The sequence below is a fragment of the Barbatula barbatula genome (genome assembly GCF_947034865.1).
Source record: "Barbatula barbatula genome assembly, chromosome: 20".
NCBI lineage: Eukaryota > Metazoa > Chordata > Actinopteri > Cypriniformes > Nemacheilidae > Barbatula > Barbatula barbatula.
In genome coordinates, this window is record NC_136783.1 from 16,303,303 (window position 1) to 16,323,287 (window position 19,985).

Below are 19,985 nucleotides of genomic sequence, written 5' to 3' on the forward strand. Positions count from 1 at the left end.
TATTTACTAAGGTCAACCGAGCCAAAAACAACAAGCACAGTGTGTGATACATAATAAACGAATGAACTTTAACGTTTTCTGAATGTCTTCTGTGAAGTTCAGGATTGCAATACCATTTTGAAACAATTGCGAGTTTACTGCGGCGAATTACCTCATGAAGTACATTTGGAATGAAACCCTGTTTGCTGCTGTGTTACCCTTCAACTTTCCGCACACTTTCGCATGCCCTTTTCCCAATAGCAGCACGGAAGCGCAGAGCAACAGCCAAGCGTTCCACCTGCACAGGTGCATCACGCAGCGGGCTGCGAGCGGCTGCCATGTCAGGTTATTACAAAGGGGGGGATAAATCACTGCAAGCTTGGCCTCCGACCAGCCGAATCTAGGCCAATCATTTTCTGCACTACCTGGCAAATTTGATGCCTTGTATTAACAATTTACTGTGCCAATGCGGGTACTGACCTCCGATAAACAACCCGTTTTCCTCTCTAATGTCTTTTCTGCGCTGGTGTTATCAAACATTTTAGCCGATTCATTATTCATGCTGTATTGCAGTTAAACGCAGTGAACATTATGCATCAAGAATCCCAGTGCGTGCGGATAAGAGCGTGCCTGAGCCTGCAATAGCACGATTATGAAACTACGGTACAAATGAGACTATGGCCTGTTTAGAGTCTCACGTACAACAAACTGATTTTTAAGTAAGGGGACACAACTGACTGCAAAGCTGAATTTTTTTAAATAAAAATAATATAATTATATAGAAAATAAATAAAAAATGTATACTATTTAAATAAATAAACATAATAATAATAACCACATGCAACATTAAAAAATTATTATACACTATTTTATATACATTTAAAATGATAAATAACACAAATCAATTGTATATACTTAAAAAAAATTTACCTTGCCTGCACTCAACATACTTAAATCAACACATTCAGATACAAAACAATAATGTGCCAAATATTTATTATAAATATTGTCAAATGTGGTATTCAATTGTAGCATCCTGTAGCAATTTGGGTGCGTTTATGAATGAAAAAAAGACTAGAAAACATCATGGCGAAAACAATTGACAGTAATTGGTTATTGAGTAACTACCAAGAAATGTTCAAACCGGTCTCCTTACCGCACCCGGATTCGAAGGTAAGTTTATACTGCTGATTTTATGATGTAGTTGTCGGGTACTCTTTTGCAGGAAATTTCATTTTGATGCCATTTGACCTTAACCCAAAAGCACGTAATCTGCTATTTTATTTGTCAAACAGAGATGGCGATACGGAGGCAAAAGCAGCCATGTATTTTTTCTAGTGTTCCTGATATTATATATCTATTCAGTATTAGTATAAGTTGTACTATTTTGTTATCTACATAATGAGGGAAATTGCAACAAATGTTGTTAAACATATTTTATCCCACATGTCAAGCACCATGCTTTACATGTATAAATCATTACGAACACATGGTCGATTAACTGTCCATTGTTATCTAATCAGTCTAGCTCTAATTCTGTTACCAAACATAATTAAGTAAATCATATTCATGTCCAAACAAAGGTAGAATGTCAGTGGCGTATGCTCACAATGGGAGAATACAATTTCCCCGCGTGGCTGTGTTTGTAGGACAGTGGATTACTCTGTCATGTTGCTCTGTATTTCTGCTTACTCATTGAGAGGATGAGAGAAGGTTGAAACAGCTTTTTGTCTCCAGAATCTGGAGAAATCTCAAGGCCACTTAGAAGTAGGCTAGATGGCAAGGACTTTCTATTTAAAGAACCCATGTAATCCAGTTTGTTGTGAATTGCGAAAAGGCTTGAAGGCATAAAACTCATGAGAATAAGCAAAGGTGTTGACATTTCTTTCTTGCAAGAAGTGATGAAAGAAAGTGGGTGTGATGGCTTGAGTGTGTTGACCTTAGCTTTGTGAGACTCCTGTGAGGGTTCGAGTTGTCGACGGACTCGTCAGAGAAAGGTTTCGAGGGCTATGGCTTGTTCTTACTAATGAATCCGGGTTGCTTTCCTTGGCATGTCTGAACTGAGGTACTGACACCTTTCTGAACTGACAGTCCCAAAAACAAGGTAAAAAGGTATAAAAACATGGCCGCATGCAATCAGAAGTGTCAGATGAACTTGCGCATAGAGAGAGAGAGACTAAAGACAAAAGCAGAAAAGAAGATATTTTAAGAAACGTTTCAGTGGTTTTGCGTCCTTACAATGGAAGCCAATGGACTCCAATGTTGTTTGGTTACCAACGTTCTCCAAAATATATTTTTTGTGGTCTCCAGAAGAAAGCCACACAGGTGTGGAATGACAAGACAGAGATTAAACTAGGAAATTATGAATTGTCCTTCAGAAGAAACTTCTGAAATTTTAAGGAGCGCGAGCTAAGGAAATAGGGGTACAGCTTTAATCAGCCTGCTATGCAACGATAATATTTTTCCCCGATATAACTGTATTAGGCTACTATACTGATGCGTTAACAGTGTTAACTATTAAAGCAAAATTAAAGGTCTCGAGTTAATATGTTCTTACGATAATTTGATTGTGTATTAAAGGGATAGTTCACCCAAAAATGAAAATTATGTAATCATTTACTCACCATCGTGTTACTTCATTCCTGTATAAATTACTTTGTTCTGATGAACACAGAGAAATATATTTTCTTATATTTTTTATATAGTTTCCAATTTTCAGTTCTTGGCCAACGTAGGAAAAATTTAATGGCAGTCAAAGGTGCCACAGAACTGTTGGTTTCCCTAAATTCTTCTCATTAAATGTAACGTCAAAAGCAATTTTTTGTGAGCATTAGCCTGTCGTTCGTTCTTGCTGTGATTTGAAATGATGCAGCGCTGTCTCAAGTAATCAACAGATAAATGCCGTTTCCTGCACTCCTCCAGGGTAGTTTCGTTTTAAACGTCTCATATATCAAATTGTATGTCCTGACGTCCTCAGGCTCAAGAAATCTGTCACAGCAAACAGCGACTCGTAGTAATGTGCTCACCTTGTGTGTGATAACTTGTCAATGACGACCTGGATAGTCTGCTGCCGTGGATGCGCACTATCACACACAGTCTGCACTAGTGGCAGTTATAGGTTCTACTCGTCTTTCCACATGAAATAACAACTAGAAGAAATTCCTTGTAATTTCGCTTGTAAGTCTGTAAGTAATATGCTTGCGCCGCCTCGAAACCTGTTCGCAAAATGCGACCATTTAGAGTTAGTCTGGTGCCAAGAGTTATTATCTACATCCTAGGTATAAACAGGCCATAAATCAATACAGAAGGGTGCAAACATGACTGTTAGCCCATGCTTTAGTTTATTTTCATTTTATAATCAATATCAGTGCCGATTGTTCCAGTTAATTCAACATATATCTAATACATCCGAGTATATATGTCAGGACAATTGAAAGTCAGGGGTTGCAAGCATGTCCCAAAGCTGACTGTTACCAATCTCTGAAGCATGATAGTGTTACAGGATGGAGCGCTGCCCAGTTGTTGAACCAGGTGAATAATTAATGATCATTTTTTCCCGACAAAGTCGATTCAGAAATGCCCCCACATCAGTAGCGTTGCAGGGCTCCAAACGTAGCAAATGAAGGAAATTCAATCATCTTGAATTTCATCCTGTCAGAATGTTTTCACAAATCCAAAATGCGGGACATTCAGATCCCAGAACCCTATTCCTCCTTAATCTTGGTGATTGAAGGTGACAATTCTAGTTAGGAATCACAGTACGAGTGTTTATCTGACTTTGAGGGCGATGCAAGACCTGCATAGTGTGAAAAGTGAAGGAGATTAAACTAATAAAGGCGGAATTGTGATTTTTAAGCCTACAACCAGGTCAAGCCAATGGCTGAACTTAAGTTTTTTTTAAATAGTAAGGAAACCTGTTTAAACCTCAAATCTTGGCGTCAACTTGCAGTCAATCCCGTAGAAAGCGAGAGCTGTTTAGACTGACCTGGACTCAAGAAGAGAAAAGCCAAACTTCCTGCAAGAGAAAGAAATGTGTCTCTAAAGGAGGCCAGGAAAGCACATAAACTCACAAACAACGAGTGTTGTTTAACTTGCACAACCATCTTTATAAAATGCAATCAAAAATGCTTCTAAAAATGCACCCAGAAGAGCAACTTGATCAGGGACACTACAATGCACTAGACTTCTCTCCACAGTTTCGACTCGCACTCTTCCTCACACCAACACATTACTCCCTCTCCTTTAACAGCCACGTTCATATTTTCACGCACTGCGTGATACAATTCCTTAAACTGTAAACAGAAAAATGCAATCGATACAAAACCACTATGTGAATAGGGAGAAGCCACAGAGCATCAAAATAGCCTCACTAACATTTGACACAAAGCCAATATAAGCTGATCAAACCGGGTAATTAGTCATATCCTTGCAGCGGGCTTTTTGTTCAATACTTACTTGCTCAATCGATACTTTATATCTCTCTATGCTTTCAGGCCTTTTAAGACCCATCAGAAGCAGGTTGGCATTACATTTACATCAAACTGTTTGGAAAAACAAGCATACCCAGTAGACAAACAAACCCTATGAAACGCGTGTTGCAAATTGCATTAAATGTAATGTCTTGGTCGAGCATGAATGATAAGGTTGATTTTATTACATTTATGCATTTGGCAGACATTTTTATCTAAAGGGGCAGTGTTATGCCATTGGGGTGGGCGTTATGACCAAAAATCTATTTCGCGGAATGAATAGTTACATTTCAGGAAAACCATACATATCCCGGTAACAATATCCTATTTTCATTCTATATCTTACACCTAATTTATCTTACATTAAATTAATTAATTACAGTTCATTTAAATGCTCACCATAGTTAAAATGAATGCGAGTTAGGAAAATGTACTAAAGATATCAAATTAAGTTCTGATAAATAGATTTATTATTTATTTATATTTATCTTCTGGCTGTATCAAATGTATACAGTAGGAAGAAAGATAACAAGTATATAATGAAGTCTGAATATATGCACAGCAATGAACTATAGACTGAAAGAAGGTCAAAAGTGTACTTCATTTGTTGATTTGTTTTGGGTGAAATAATTCACATGTTTTATTCATAATAACGCCCAAATTGCACAGCACCGAGTTAACCACGCCTACTTATTTACATTCCGCGGAATACACACCATAGAACATTTTTAACGGAATATTCCGTCATTCCGCCCGGCACTATTATGCCATTTTTATATGTTCAATGGGAATAAAACCCACAACCGATTGAGCTATAGAAACGCTACAAGGTTCATGCAAATTGAACAATGCACTTGAAACTATTCTTTTAAATAAGAACCTAGGATCTTATTTCAAACATATAGAGATTTTTTACTTATATGTCACTAAATGAGCCAATAAAAGATAAAATCAAATAACGAATGCTAACATTTATGAACCTACACTGTATATAGCAGCAATCCTAAATGTATTCAGATTAAGACACGAACACAAATTTAGACATAGAATGTGCATACACATCTAAAAATAAACTAACTACAGAAAGATCAAGATATTTACAAATATGCGTCCAGACCTTGAATATTCAGTCACATTTCAGCTGCCTATCAAAGAAAACAACACCGTAAATAATTGCATATCTGCATCTGTAGCTCATTCGTCTCTGTCGCTTTAGACAGTAGTCAACATAATCCGTTATCTGTTATCTAAAATCCATCCGACCATCATAAAAATTGTTTTATCTTTGACATAACCCCATTACACGCTCTCCCTCTGTGAGTTAAACGCTGCATGAATGCAACTTACATATCACTACTGAACGTAAAAAACGATGTGTTCATCATATAGCTCGATCTGTAGAGAATCGGTTGTGGGTTTGATTCCAAGGGAACACACATAGAGATGCATGCACCATAAACAGCTTTAGAAAATAGCACCAGTCCAATGCAATAATTATCATTAAAACCATTACATCTTCTAGCTCGGTAAACAGTTGACCATGTGACCTGTGAGTGACAGGAGCCTGATGACACTGACCTACTACTTAAGGCTAGCCTTTCTCAGATAAAGCTGCAGATTATCCGGCACACTTGTAAACATCTTCCGAGTCAACAACCCTAAAAACAACAGCATCCCCGATCAACCCGCCAGCTGTCACAAACCCCATCTTTCTGTACAGACTTCCCCAAGTTTCCATGGCAACCGCGAACTGGGGTGACATCACAAGGCCTAAACTAATAATTTCTCACGTCTTGCGCAACTTTCTTGAAAGATTGGGAGTAACATTGTGACAAACTGCCACAATAACGTTATTCAAACATATCTCTCGTACAATCACAGCTGCGAGAAACTGTGAATAAACTAAACAAGCTGACACGAAGTCATGCTTGGGGCCTAGTTTATACGATTGTAAATCCGAAAGGAAAGGCTGTACGTGGGTTAAAAAAGTAAACGTGCATGAGAGAAGTGTTTACCTAACTCTGACAGTGCGGTGTTTTGACGCTGCTCTCGCGTTTCTTGATCTAACTCAGTGATTTTGAACGCGAAAGTACAATCTCCATAACCGTATAATTAAAACATTTATACTCCCGTTTGCCTCACACTTGCTTTAACGTATCTCTCAGACTGTTTAAATGCAGACACGACTGTCCATAATAAGATCTTTTTTGCAGAAAAACACATTTTTACCTTGTACACATCCCCGTAGGTCCCGCTGCCTATCCTCTGGATAAGCTCAAAATCATCTTGCGGATTTCTCCTGGATAGATCGACACTGGAGTTCATCGCGGTGACTCCGGCCTTCGGATACGAATGTTAGGTTTTCTCGGGTCCCTGACACGGACGGACTTGGAGAAAGTGAAAACATAAACAAACATACGGCGTCAGAAAAGAATCTCAGCTTAGGTTCTGGACTGTAACTTTAACATGGCTTCCTGTGAGCTCCAGTGCGCATGCGTAACGCTGGTAGCGTGGAGAATGTGTGGAATGGTACAATGAGAAGTGGAGGAGGAGGAGGGCGGGTTTTGTCGGATGATCAGACACACCACCAGATAACTATTTCATAATCTACTTATGAAAAGTTTGGTTTTTTATTCAAATGATGTGTTTAATGTAATTTTATTCATTAAAACTTTTTAAGGTGTCGAGATTTATGCATGTGCAAAATTTAATTGGTTTGACATTATTTTCAGTGCTGTCAATTTATAGGTAAATGTTTGTGTTTATATAAAATTTCTTGTGTGGCATGAATATTTTTATGTAAATATGAATACACAAACATACATGTTAGCTATGTATTTAAGAAATATGAATGATATATATTTGGTAAATATATACATGTATGTGTGTGTCTTTCTGTAAAATATACACATCACACACATATATTATATAAACATATATTTTATTATAACCTTTATTTTAGAATCGATTAATTAATTTGACAGCAATGCATTAAAAAAAATATTATTTTGAGATTTAATATTAGGTTTATTGAGTAAACTGTTGGAAAAAACAGACACAGTCTTGCTTCAGTATATAATATTTGCAAAAAGGCCCGATAGTTTAACAATATCATGACTTCGTTCAGTACTTTTCCTTGCAATTTCTCTTTTATAAAAATCGATTTCACATGTAATTTTCTGATTCGCATAAAATGATTCCAGTGATTGTGGTTGTGTTGTTTCAACGTGCTTTTGCTAGATTTGAGGAGACACTCCATTTGATCTCTGTTCTCCTCCCATGTAGTATCTCCCCATTTCTGTGACAAATCACATGCAGTTGACAAATTTACAGTTGTCAAGATTCTCCTTGCGGTTGTGAGGTAGCAGTCTAATAGACATCTCCTTCCATCTTCTTCTCTTTCACTGCAGACAGGATTGTGATTTAGCACAATTTATTTTCAAATCACAGAGGAGAGTGTGCCAAGAGTGAGCTTCCGAACACATTTGTACTTACACCATGTGGATGTTATGAAGGTTTTATGAGCCATGACTATTCAGACTAATTTATTTATCAGATGCTAGGCACACATCCAGGATGCAGTTTATTGACTGCTATTAAAACATGCACTGGCGTAGATCAAGGTCTCAGCACGATGTCGGTTATCACACAACCAATCCAGTTCGACTGTATGTGTTGGAGAGGTATTATTTCCATGGTGATATGAATTTTTGATGCATTGAGTATTTAAACAATTACAACAATTTTAACATTGGTTTGTTTTTGTGTGTTTATTTATGTGTGTCTGCTTATAATGCATGTATGTGTACACAGTATACAATCATGCATGTAGTAGAAAATATTTGTAATGGTCTTCCAGTAATGGTCTTCCATTAATCATCCAGGGTTGCGTTTCCCAAAAGCATTGCAACCTAAAGTTGATCTTTGAACCTTTGTCACCAAATGGATCGATCAACGTATATAGGTGTATTATGCTTTTGGGAAATGCAGCCCATATCATGTTTTGGTAAAACTCTTATGACAATTATGTGAACTAGTTTGCGTAAGGGTTAGGTTTAAAAGTTAGGATTAAACCATTGCTTATGATAATTTTAAGGGTTGTTTGGTGTGTGTGAACATGGCTAAACAGGACAAATAATTCATCTTTTGACAACGTGTTTATTTCAATTATGAAAAACATTCATAATTAAAATACATAAAGGAAAGTGCACAAATGTAAATTTGGGTATAAGGTGAGGGTGCGGTTAAGGGTAGTGTATTTATATGTGATGTCAAAATAACAATTCATTTGCTTAGAAGAAGATAAATATTTGTATTTCTAAAACACCCAAGTTCTTATTTGTTTTCCCCTCCCCCTTGCATACTGGTCCTCTGCTGCATTGATGTCGGCTGGTCAAACTGTGATCACCATCATCATAATCACTACCATCATCATCACAACATTTCAGTCGCGCGCCTCTCCTGTCTCCTTGACACACCCTTCGCTATTGTTGGCACAGAGAGCGAGCGGCAACCTTTACATTCCCACACGCGCCTTCAGTTTCACGGTAAAATCTCGTCTTAGAGGATCATTCTTGGTCAAATAGGGAAAGGGAAAGCATCAGAGCGGTTATTGCGGCGAAAGGAAGATGCACAAACGCTGAACCCGGTGCAGGTAAACACGCACGCCCATCGCGCATCCACGCTATAGATGCCCGTAGTACCGCACACAGGCAAACTGCGCGGATCCACCTGTATTCCCTCGTTCCGCTGTGGATAAATGACTTATTTAAACCCGCGCGTTGTCCCCGGAAAAGAAGTAAGGGATGCATGGAAAAGTATTCTGCCGGTGATGACTGGTGCTGAGTGAGTTGAGCTGCTGGTTTTGCGCGGATGTTGGAAACATGGAGAGAAGGGCTCTCGTAACGGCGATCAGCTTGTCCATAAGCCTGCTCGCGCTCATGCTGCTGGTCACGGCGATTTTCACCGACCACTGGTACGGGACCGACACAAGGAGACACAAGGAGAACTGCGACCGGTACGGGTCGGAGTCCAACGACCAGAAGAACAGAGAGATGCCTATCTATCACCTGCCTTTGGTGGACAGCGGGAATTCAAAGCGCAACATGGCTCTTATGAAGCCCATTCATGTAGGGAGTCGGGAAGAGGAACTATTGGAGAACTGGAGGGCGATTTTGGGAATGGGCATCCTGGAGACGGAGTGCGGGCGCCCGCTTTTCTCGACCTACTCTGGACTCTGGAGGAAGTGCTACTTCCAGGGAATGGACAGGGATATTGACAAACTCATTTTGAAGGGTAAGATATGAGGGAGGAAAGATCATTTCAACACCAAAGAACCACGAAGCAGCAAATGTTTGTTTGTTTTGGCTGCTTGACAGATATGCCGTACTGTAAATGGGCTGGCTTTGGGTTTGTGATTATGATGGTCTGCATGGTGTATTGCGTCAAACACACACAGTAGGTGAGTGTGGGTGAATATTTAGCTTATGCAGACTCGTTTCCTGGAAGAAATATTGATTTAATCCTTTTTGTACTGACGCTTATCCGAACTTAAGGTTAATGGGCTTTTTGCTGACACCAGTGCTTGCCATATTTTTCTTTCTTTCTTGACCTGTTTATTTGACTGCTGAAGCACTTTCTGCGAATCAATTTCGTGCGTGGTTGATAGAAACATTTCACAACTTCATTTCCCAACGAAGACAAAAGTTTCCTCTCCCCGACATGAATGTCTCAAGGTGAAAAAGACAAAGGAAATGAGTGATGATTCCCAGTCAATACAGATTACTGAGATCTGATCACGTCAGGAATAAAAGCGGAAGCTCTGTGCCACCTTGCATTTAAATCAAGCCCAAAGTCACACAGATCACTTGACCTTCAGTTCCCTGCCTTTGATATCTGACACAATCTATTACAGTGAGTCTCTGAATGAGCCCATCAAAGAACAGAGGTACTCCAAAGACCTTCTTATTATCAGATATGAAATCAGTTCAGATGAGTGTGCCATGGCAACCAAGAGACGAAATTTCTCTAATTTCGGTTCATCATTTGTGGTTTATTAGAAAACTTCAGTACATACTTATTGAAGTATACTGATAAGTATTTCTTTACAATAAAATATTTATTATATTCAGTATTATGACACATTTTATAAACTTAAGGGCATTGCATTGTCAGTGAGTATTTGGATAGATATTTACTTATCTAAGTCACTGTGTAAAGATTTTTTTTAATTCAAAGCTAATTCGAAATAAATGTATTGTGTATTGGGTAAAATCGCTGTTTGTGACTTAAACTTTACAACACAAAAAAACTGTGGTCAAAGGGTAAATTTAGTGTTCAGTAAAGTGCATTTCTCCGAGAAAACGTATCCATCGAAGTCATTATTTCTGAAGGAGACAGCTAGCTATTTTTCTAGCTGTCGTGCTGGCTGGGCTCCGAGTTACATGTAGTTTGTTGATTTACATTCCAATGTCACCCACACATTCCTGTGCAGAATTGTCTTTGGAAATTACATTTTTCAGAGTGTCTGAAGTGCCACAGCTGACACTTTATATACTCACACACTTTCTAGACGTGCTTTGTGTTTTATGCTTGTTGCATTTTCACTGCAGTCCCGACAAAGCTCTCAGAATTAGCTCACAACACCAGCCAAATATGTGTGGTGTGGTGTGAACCCAGGCGGAAATAATACCAGAAGGTCACTCTGTCGGGGAGGCTGGAGCTCCAGCAGTAGTTGGCTCTTTACATGTACTTGGCCGGTGCTGGAGTGTCCTGAAACAAACAAACAAACAAACAGGGTAACAGAGAGAAAGCTATGTAAATAACTGAAGTGTAGACACATAAAAGATGCAAAGGAAGACGAATAAAAGTGCATTTATGGAAAGCAAATGTGCATGTTACTGCTAAAGACAGAATCCTTTGATCAGACATGTTAAATGATTCTGTCATGTGTGCAGGTATTGCAGAGCGATGCACATCTGTCAAGTATCATTTCTCCCAACCCATTCGACTCAGGAACATCCCTCTCAACCTGACAAGGACCATCCAGCAGGACGAGTGGCACCTCTTACGTAAGTCTCCCAAAGCTTCCTCAACATCTTGTACAGCTTCTGATATGCCTTGAATATTAAGCAGTGCATGCAAGCTGGAGCAAAGTGTGCTTTGCATAGAGAAAAGTGTGCTGTTCTTTAGGCACAGATGGCTGATGGGAAAGATTACCGTTTCTCTTTAGTTCCAAATACAATGCTGCCTGTATTATAATTATTGGGGTGTGAATGTTTGCCCATGACCATGATGAGATTCGATTAAGATTGATATGATATGCATTATGACATCTGAAATTTGCTCACGGTTTTATTTGAGAAAATATTATTACCTATTTTTATATACAATACATGACATTTACTGTATGTATAGATTGGGGTTCTGAATTTGGTCAAAATTGCTATACAAAACTCGATTATAAATGTAAAACCTTATAGGCATTTTTTTCTACTGCTGCGTCAGGAATCCCACGTTTATTCTCATGATTGACAAAATTATTTATTAACATCATTAATATCATTCAATTCAAATGCGAGATTCTGGAGAGACTCAAAATTGATTTATATAGATGCCACAGATTCTCAGACAATGCCATTCGCTCAATGTCAATCCAATGAAGTGACTGGGATTGCCATGCTTAAAGGAACAGTTTGCCCAAAAAAGAAAATTCTTCCATCATTTACTCACTCTCATGTCATTCCATAGGGTGTATGACTTCCTTTCTTCTGCAGAACACGAGAAAAAAGAAGATATTTTGAGGAATGTTGGTAGCCAAACAACTTTGGCCCCCATTGACTTCCATTTTAAAAACAGGTTTTGATTGAAATAATGAATAAGTGATGACCACATTTTTTATGTGCGTGAACTGTCCCTTTAAGATCATTTGAGTGTTTTGTTGCGGTCCATTCCACGATGGAAAAACAACTGACGTTCTTTGTGCTAATGCAGTTATTACAAGTCCTGTCATAAATATGTAATCGTAACCTTTTCCTGCATCTCCTTGATGTGATTATATGCCCCACAGTACTGTTTTGTGTACACACAGTTGGACAAATGTTATTTTCTGTTGGTTTGAATCTTATTCTTGAGGGAGCCTGCAAGTCTTCATTACAGCCCTCATTAAAATGCCTCCTGATTAGGTGTTTCCTCCTCCATGCATATGCCCCAATCGAATTCCATAATGAAATACACCCACGAATAAAATTTTATACATTGCTATCCGCTATCAACAATTGTTTGTTCCTCCAGGACTTTGAACAGAGCCATAACCTGTTTAAAATAGCCTCCAAGCAGTTATTCAACACGGCTCAGGAAAAGTTCTTGAAGCTGAGGTGTTACCCGTAGCTGTGTGGTGTGAGTTGTTGACTAAGTGGGCGGTAGTCATGGAAACAAGTGTATCTTTCTCTGGGTTCTCAGATCTGCGGCGCATCACGGCGGGGTTCTTGGGCATGGCTGCTGCCGTGATGCTGTGTGGTAGCATTGTGGCCGCCGTGGGATTTTTCTGGGAAGAGAGTCTCACCCAGCATGTTTCCGGGCTCCTGTTCCTTATGGCAGGTACACAGTTTTCCTGAAATCACCCTTTTACCACACTCTTCTTCTTGATGACTTTAATATGCATATACAATAAATGTTTGTGTATGGATTTCATAGATATATATACAGTTAAACCACAGAATAAAAATGTATTAGGTTTTTTCTGAATTTGCTGTTTATAGGTACGTGTTTAAGTAAAACTTTTGTTTTGATTTGTTTACATTCCAAAGGAAAAGATTATTTTTACACAATATAACAAAAAAGATGCAATGTTTGCAGATCTTGAATACTGCAGAAAAAACAAGTTTAAATTCATATCAAATCATCAAAATACGAATGTTTCACATGTATTTTAGGATCAGTTAAAAAATGAATCTTTTCATATTTTTCAATTCTTCATATTATTCTTTATTTGTCTCTCAGTGTGTCTATATTGAAAATGGGATTTCTTTTGAATTCGTATCTTTAAACGTCTCTCCCCAGGAATCTTCTGCACGATCTCACTGTGCACCTACGCCGCCAGTGTCTCATACGATCTATCCAGGAACCCTCCTTTTATCTATGGTTTGCCCAGCGATGTGGATCACAGTTACGGGTGGTCCATCTTCTGTGCATGGGTCAGTCTGGGCCTAACAGTGGCATCTGGTTGTATCTGCACAACCTATCCCTTTCTGAGCAGCTCAAAGGCCCTCCGCTCGAAAACGGCCAGAGAATCGTCTGTGTGAGAGCCCCCTCGTGGCCCGGAGGACTCATAACATGAATCAGCACTTGGCGCTTTAGTAAATGGATTCCAGTACACTTTTCTTTGAGGAGTGTTTTATGGGCACTTAACGTTACAGAGCAACGTCATATGTCTTGTAGATTTCTGATACCTATGTCAAGGTTTTATGAAATATGTTGATGCAGATGTGAGAAGATAGTTTGCTGTGTGTGTCTTTTATCCACAGGAACATCACACACCTACAAATCAAACACACACACACACACATACATACAAATATGCAGTACACGTGTGACTTTACAGAACAAAATCTTTGATTTGATGTGGGTATCTGTATGTTTGTTGGTTGTTATGTCTTGATACAATATTTTTTTGGATCAGGTGCATATATACACACTAAGGATCTGAGCCACAGTTTTAACGCAAAACATTTCAATTTCAAGTGTGTGCACTGATCATTCTCAGTATTATTATGTGGATGTCCTCATTTTAGCCTTACATTTTGGTTAATGATATTAAATGATTGAACTGTGGCCTGAAAAGCTGATAATTCTAAGGAAAACGCCAGAAAGGTCTGATCAGGGCAAAACTAAATGTTTCATGTCAACACATCAAACAAATAAAGGCATGACTGCATATACATACCACCTTTGGGCAACAGCTGGTGTCCTGTAGGCTATTCATCAAGATTGAAAAATCTAAGACACGAGAAGTCTGAGATCTAGGACCTGGATATGCAAATTTGTGATTGGATGGCACGGCTCTGAAGATGCAAAACATGATCGGGGCTGTCGCTGGCAGTGCAATCTTCATATGACAGCATGCTTTGAGCGAACACTCTCCAATAAACCCACCTCACTCTTGAAAGGACTCTCACGACATAATTGTTGAAAATAGATTCAAGTCCTCTTACACAGGCCTCTACTCGCCTCAACTCTCCCTTCTGAAAAATGAACTAATATTAAATTGACAAGAGAACTAACTGCTGGATATTGTTTTCCAAACTGAGCCAAAACAGTATCATATACCTAAATCAGTACTGTTTGCCTCAAAACATCTGTTGTGTTCCTGAAAATGTATCGTAAATAAAAAACATTACAAGGATGAAATAAAGATGTATGAAGAAATAAGTGATTCATGTGAATGTCAGTTGTGCCTTATGGTGGCCTGTTTTAGGTACTAGATATAAGCAAGTTTACTGCTGTCGCATAGCTTTTGACCCTACTCTGAAATGTTATAAATACACTATAGGAAAAAAAATATTTGGTTATAGATAACTTAATGACTATTGATCCCTTAAAGGGACAGTTAACCCAAACATTTAAATTCTGTCATCATTTACTCAACCTCAAGTTGTTCTAAATCTGTATAAATTTCTTTGTTCTGATGGAAGACTACTTGTAGGAAAAACTGCTTTATAAATCTCTTTGTTCGGTTGAAGAAGATATTTTTAAGAATGTAGGAAAGCAAACCGCAAACCGTTCTGGGGGACTTTTGACTATCATTGCAATTTTCCTACTATGGTAGTCAATGGTTGCCAAGAACTGTTTTGTTACAAGCATGTGTTAATCAGAAAAAATACAGATTTGGAACACGAGAGTGAGTAAATAATGTCAAATTGTCTGGGTGAACTGTTCCTTTAAGATATTTACATAATTAACATCATATAATATCGTGCAAAATCATATAAGTAGAAAGTTGTATAAAGCAAACTCATTAGGGAATTTTGGAAAATAAAGAGGCAAATACAAAACCTGGTGTTTCCATTAGTTTGACACCAGGAGGCGCCACATTACCACATAGCAACATTGAAAATAATTTTTTCTTAAGTGAGATTGATGAAAGTGTAAAGTATTTATAATTCCAAGTCCTAAACTTTTATTTTGTTGTGTTAGGGAATTGATGGTCACACACGCAGTAACATATGGTAGTTTATCCTTTTGTTGAGTGTGCCACACAAAAGAGAAATGTAAAAGACAAAACCCAATCATTAAAACAGCAACCAAACATGTTCCAAACAAAAAGATTATAATTTTCTTATACAGATGAAATGAAGTAAAATTAAAACTACAGGTCACTCCCAGAAGGGACGGAAACCTGCTTGGAAAAAGTAAATGACACTGAGAATGTCAACAAGTGTGTGCATCAGGGAAACAAATCAAAGAGCTGTATGAAAACCCATTAGAACAGCTTTTGTGTCAAATTATATGTATCCTAAAACATGACTACGGAGAAAGGTGGTGTAATCCTGATGCTTTATAAGCTAGTTTGTCCCAAAAAATATAAACAACAATTAGAAAATGTACAGGACAAATGTACCTGGATGTTCTTGTGTCCTCTAGTGGGTAAAATACAGAAGGCAAATCTCCTGTACATTCTTTCTCTATTTGAATATGTTCATTAAACTGTGCATTAAATACAACAAGGACAGTCTTCTGGTGTCACGATTATTATTTTCACTGTGTCTTTGTGTATGTGTTGTCATGAAGGGAGATGTGGTGGTACAAGCACCACCACCCCCAAAAAATACTCACAGTTCAAAATATCAGTCCTAGATTGTCAAGAATGATGATAATGACAGATTCGTATTTTTAAACAAAGATTCAACAATTTCACATTATGAATTTTTCAAAATACTAAACCGTGACGTACAATGTGAGTCATACTAATTCTGTCCGATACCTGCAGAGCGCCTCATTGATTAGAGACATCTAGAATAAATCTAACACACATTTTATGACACTCACACAACACATATAATACATTTAATGTGTTTAATGTCCTCAGATTGTCCAACAGTTTTTGATTGTCCTGACTCCTAATAGGAAGTCTTTTGCCTTGTTCTTAGACTGCCTGAAAACATAACAACACACTGAAATGTGTAAATCACAAACACTATCTTACTTAAAGATCTTTAAAGTTCAATAAAGCTTTTGATACTAATCAAATCCGCACCTTTGTACTAAACCATGAAAAATAAGTCTCTTGACAATATTCGTATTCAAAAACACCCGTACTTAAAAATTGGGATCCCTCTCAATCTAACATCACAGAAAATATTTTCACCACAAATTTTGAATTCTTTCGTTTCTTCAGCATGTTTCAAGTATAAACAAGATTCAGTATGAATGTGATGTTTAAAGCCTTCTCTGACCAAAGAATCCAGAAGAATAACGTAACTAAAGGGTTCTGGTCATTCAGTTTTGTAGGCCACCGAATGATGCATCAAATCTCCATTTACTCTTATTCCCTAAACAGTTTTGATATTGAAGAGATCTATTTTCTATGGGCATGTGCTTTCACACAGATTAAACTAACAGTGGACAATCACAACAACGCACAAAAACACATCTGCGATCTCCTACAGCCGCTTTCATCTTCTCTTTTGAATCCTTTTCACAATATTTGTCCAGCTTTTTTTAAAATCTGCCTCTCATCTATGACATCATCTGGTTAATTTAGAAACCCGTGATGATGCAATAGGCCTCCATGGAGGACAAAACGATGTACATCAGCCAGAGACTAAAAAACAAAGTGGTGGTGAGGATTTTCGGAGTCTGCGGTCCGCCCAGTTCCCCACCGATCTCCGGCCTGCGGCGGTACATGAGGACGGCGATACAGACGAAGGCAAAGATGGTGAAAATGGTGACGGAGAAAGCTAGCGTACCGGGTTCCACATGGAAATACCGGCCCTGCGATTGGTGAAAGATAGCAGCGATAGACCAAGCCACTCCAATCCCCAAGAAGACATTCACGGCGTTGCTACCCGTCACGTTGCCGATGGAAGCATCCGCGTATTGATCCTGGGTGGCTGCCACTTTACTGGCAAAAGTGTCTGAAAAAAAAGAGAAATTATTATATTTTAGATAATATTGTCTTTCAAATTCTAAAAATAATAATGCAAAGATTCGCAATAGAAAAATGTATCCTCAGACTTGTTTGGTCTTCTTAACTGTAAATCTACTATACCTGGTACGGAGGTTCCCAGGGCCACAAACACGACTGCTGTAACAGAGTCTTTCAGGCCAATTGTGCAGCCGAAATGTGATGCCAGATCTCCGATGAAAGCCGTGAGGACGCCAATCATGATGATGGACACAATAAAACACGCCCAACCATTCCAGTAATCAGTTGGGGGCACAAAAGCAAACAGAATCTTCCAGAACACAGTCAGGAAGTGCATGACATAGTCAAAGCAAGACGGCATGTTTTCTTCACCGCACTCATCGTCATCATCATTACCTTAAGATGAGAAAAAGTTCGCTTAGTACACACAACCCTCTTGCCAATGAACATCAGCCTGTCTTTTGCCAGCCGTGGTTTTGAATGAAAACTAATGCCATTCGGGACTGGCATTTTGTAGCAAAGGTAGGCTAAAAATCAAAATGCATTAATGTACAGACACAGAATGGTCTTTTATGTTTACTGTTAAATGTTTAAATATCATATTGAATTCTTGAGAAATTACTGAATTGAAATAAGAAAATAAAGTCATTTTGTATCTAACTGCAGCACTGCAGAGGGAGACATCCATCTATAAGCTGCCTAATGTCTAATTATGATAAACATTCCCCAGGAATTCAGATTATCATCTCTCTCTCTCTCTCTCTCTTTCTCTCTCTCTCGCTCACAGTTTGAACTAACAAGATCTGTCGGATCAGTCAAGCCTGTCTGTGTGAGAGTTTGTGTATGCGTCCACATGTGCATGTGTGTCAGAAAAGAAATGGAGTCTCTGTGTTCGGAATCCACACATTTCTGATAAATGTTAAAAAATATGCTGTGATACAACAGTGACACAACGTGGGTAAAAAGAGAGAAAACAAGCATCGGAAGAGAGATTTATGTTTGGTCACCCTTGACGTATGGGAGAATCCTGGGAAAAAATATTTCATGTATAATTAAAGTAGGCCTAACACTGGACTGCATTATGTAACAGGACATATTTAATAATGAAACGTGTAATATATGGCTGCCATGACATCTATTCAAATATTAAGTATACGGTAAAGAGTTGATTCTATATGACATTATCGTGTTTGTTTTATTTATGCGTTTTATCCATCTATACATTTCTATTCAGTGTATGTGTGTTCACTTAGATTACATTTAGCAGACGCTTTTATCCAAAGCGACCTAGGGTGGATGAACTACATATAGAGTAAAATGGAAAACTAGGAAAAAATAATAAAACATGATAAGAACAGTACTCATTTGCAACAAAGCCAAATGTTCAAGATCAGTCCAGAGACATATCAAAATGGTCATTGTAATGACTCCATATTAGCTAGAGCTCCTCAGTCTAACAAAGCAAATTCGGATGATTTCGTCTCCCCAGCACTGTCATATCTAAAACTCTCGAGTGCCGTCTTTGTTGATAAAACACTTTTATTTGTCTCCGGCTACAAACATACAGTACATTCGAATATATTATTGCAATAGTAGTGCCCTGATGAACGATAAGAAAGAGCATTAGCGCTGTGACTGAGCATCAATTAGAACACGCACCGTAGACAGCAAACTCTCAAGTCTTTGTTTGTTGTGTCTTTGGGGATTGTATGTGTGTTTGTCATTATAGTGAGGGACCTACCTGAGCTGACAGTGATGGCTTCTACAAACTGGTCTCTCCAACTGTTGGTTCCCACCAGAAGGGCCAAGTTGGTTTTCTTTATGAGTTTGTCAACTGTACTCTGTGAGTGGGGTTAAGAACACAAGGACCAGTTTGTCTAAATGTGTCATTTCTGTCATGGTTTCCATCATGTCAATCCAAACCTGTAAGACTTTTTGATTGTGAACCTCGTGGAAATCAATGTCATGGTGTCACTGACTTAGAAAACGCTACGGAAAGAGCAGAGCATCTATCGTATTTCTTTTTCTTCCACCAAAAGTAGGACAAACTGCTTTGGAATGACGTGAAGGTGAGTAAAAAATGAATGAAAATTTTTGGGTGAACCATCCCTGTGAGATATCAACAAAAGTAACAGAAACGTTTTAAATTTAAATAAAATGATCAACAATTCAACAGATTTCTCAGATCATCTTCTAGTAGAGCCTGTGAGGAATCTCTGAAACCTCTGGGTGGCCTGAATCCAACACTTTATCCGTTACAGTGAAGCAAAACTGATTTGTTAGGGTAGCGCTCTCATTTCATTTTAATGACTGTACTCAATATCCCATCAGCAGAACATAACATGTGGATTGCAGAATGCGCCGCGCTTGATTCATTACAGGACGCTCATAAT

The 19,985-nt window shown here is 38.3% G+C and overlaps 3 protein-coding genes across 14 annotated transcripts in view; 1 reads left to right on the plus strand and 2 right to left on the minus strand.

The window, feature by feature from the left end:
• The window catches only part of map4k3a (mitogen-activated protein kinase kinase kinase kinase 3a), a 44,215-nt gene extending 37,229 nt beyond the window's left edge, over positions 1-6,986 (minus strand). For 7 of the 8 annotated variants that reach the window (XM_079483253.1, XM_079483250.1, XM_079483247.1 and 4 more), the window contains exon 1: positions 6,678-6,960. In XM_079483253.1, coding sequence (XP_079339379.1) covers positions 6,678-6,773 — 96 coding nt within the window. In that variant the 5' untranslated portion in view covers positions 6,774-6,960. Of the gene's footprint in view, positions 1-6,677 lie in introns of all 8 variants that reach the window. The other variant, XM_079483251.1, reaches the window with a different exon arrangement.
• Positions 6,987-8,813: 1,827 nt separating this feature from the next.
• Positions 8,814-14,878, plus strand: tmem178a (transmembrane protein 178a). The gene is made up of 4 exons (XM_079483601.1): positions 8,814-9,743; positions 11,405-11,518; positions 12,909-13,046; positions 13,509-14,878. Exons 1-4 carry the CDS (start codon positions 9,332-9,334, stop codon positions 13,748-13,750), a joined length of 906 nt encoding a protein of 301 aa, XP_079339727.1. The 5' UTR covers positions 8,814-9,331; the 3' UTR covers positions 13,751-14,878.
• A 716-nt stretch (positions 14,879-15,594) lies between these two features.
• The window catches only part of slc8a1a (solute carrier family 8 member 1a), a 29,724-nt gene continuing 25,333 nt past the window's right edge, over positions 15,595-19,985 (minus strand). For 4 of the 5 annotated variants that reach the window (XM_079482627.1, XM_079482625.1, XM_079482626.1 and 1 more), the window contains 3 exons: positions 19,334-19,433; positions 17,716-17,988; positions 15,609-17,581 (listed from right to left, as the gene is read on the minus strand). In XM_079482627.1, the coding sequence (XP_079338753.1) occupies positions 17,205-17,581; positions 17,716-17,988; positions 19,334-19,433 (750 nt within the window). In that variant the 3' untranslated portion in view covers positions 15,609-17,204. Of the gene's footprint in view, positions 17,582-17,715; positions 17,989-19,333; positions 19,434-19,985 lie in introns of all 5 variants that reach the window. The other variant, XM_079482629.1, reaches the window with a different exon arrangement.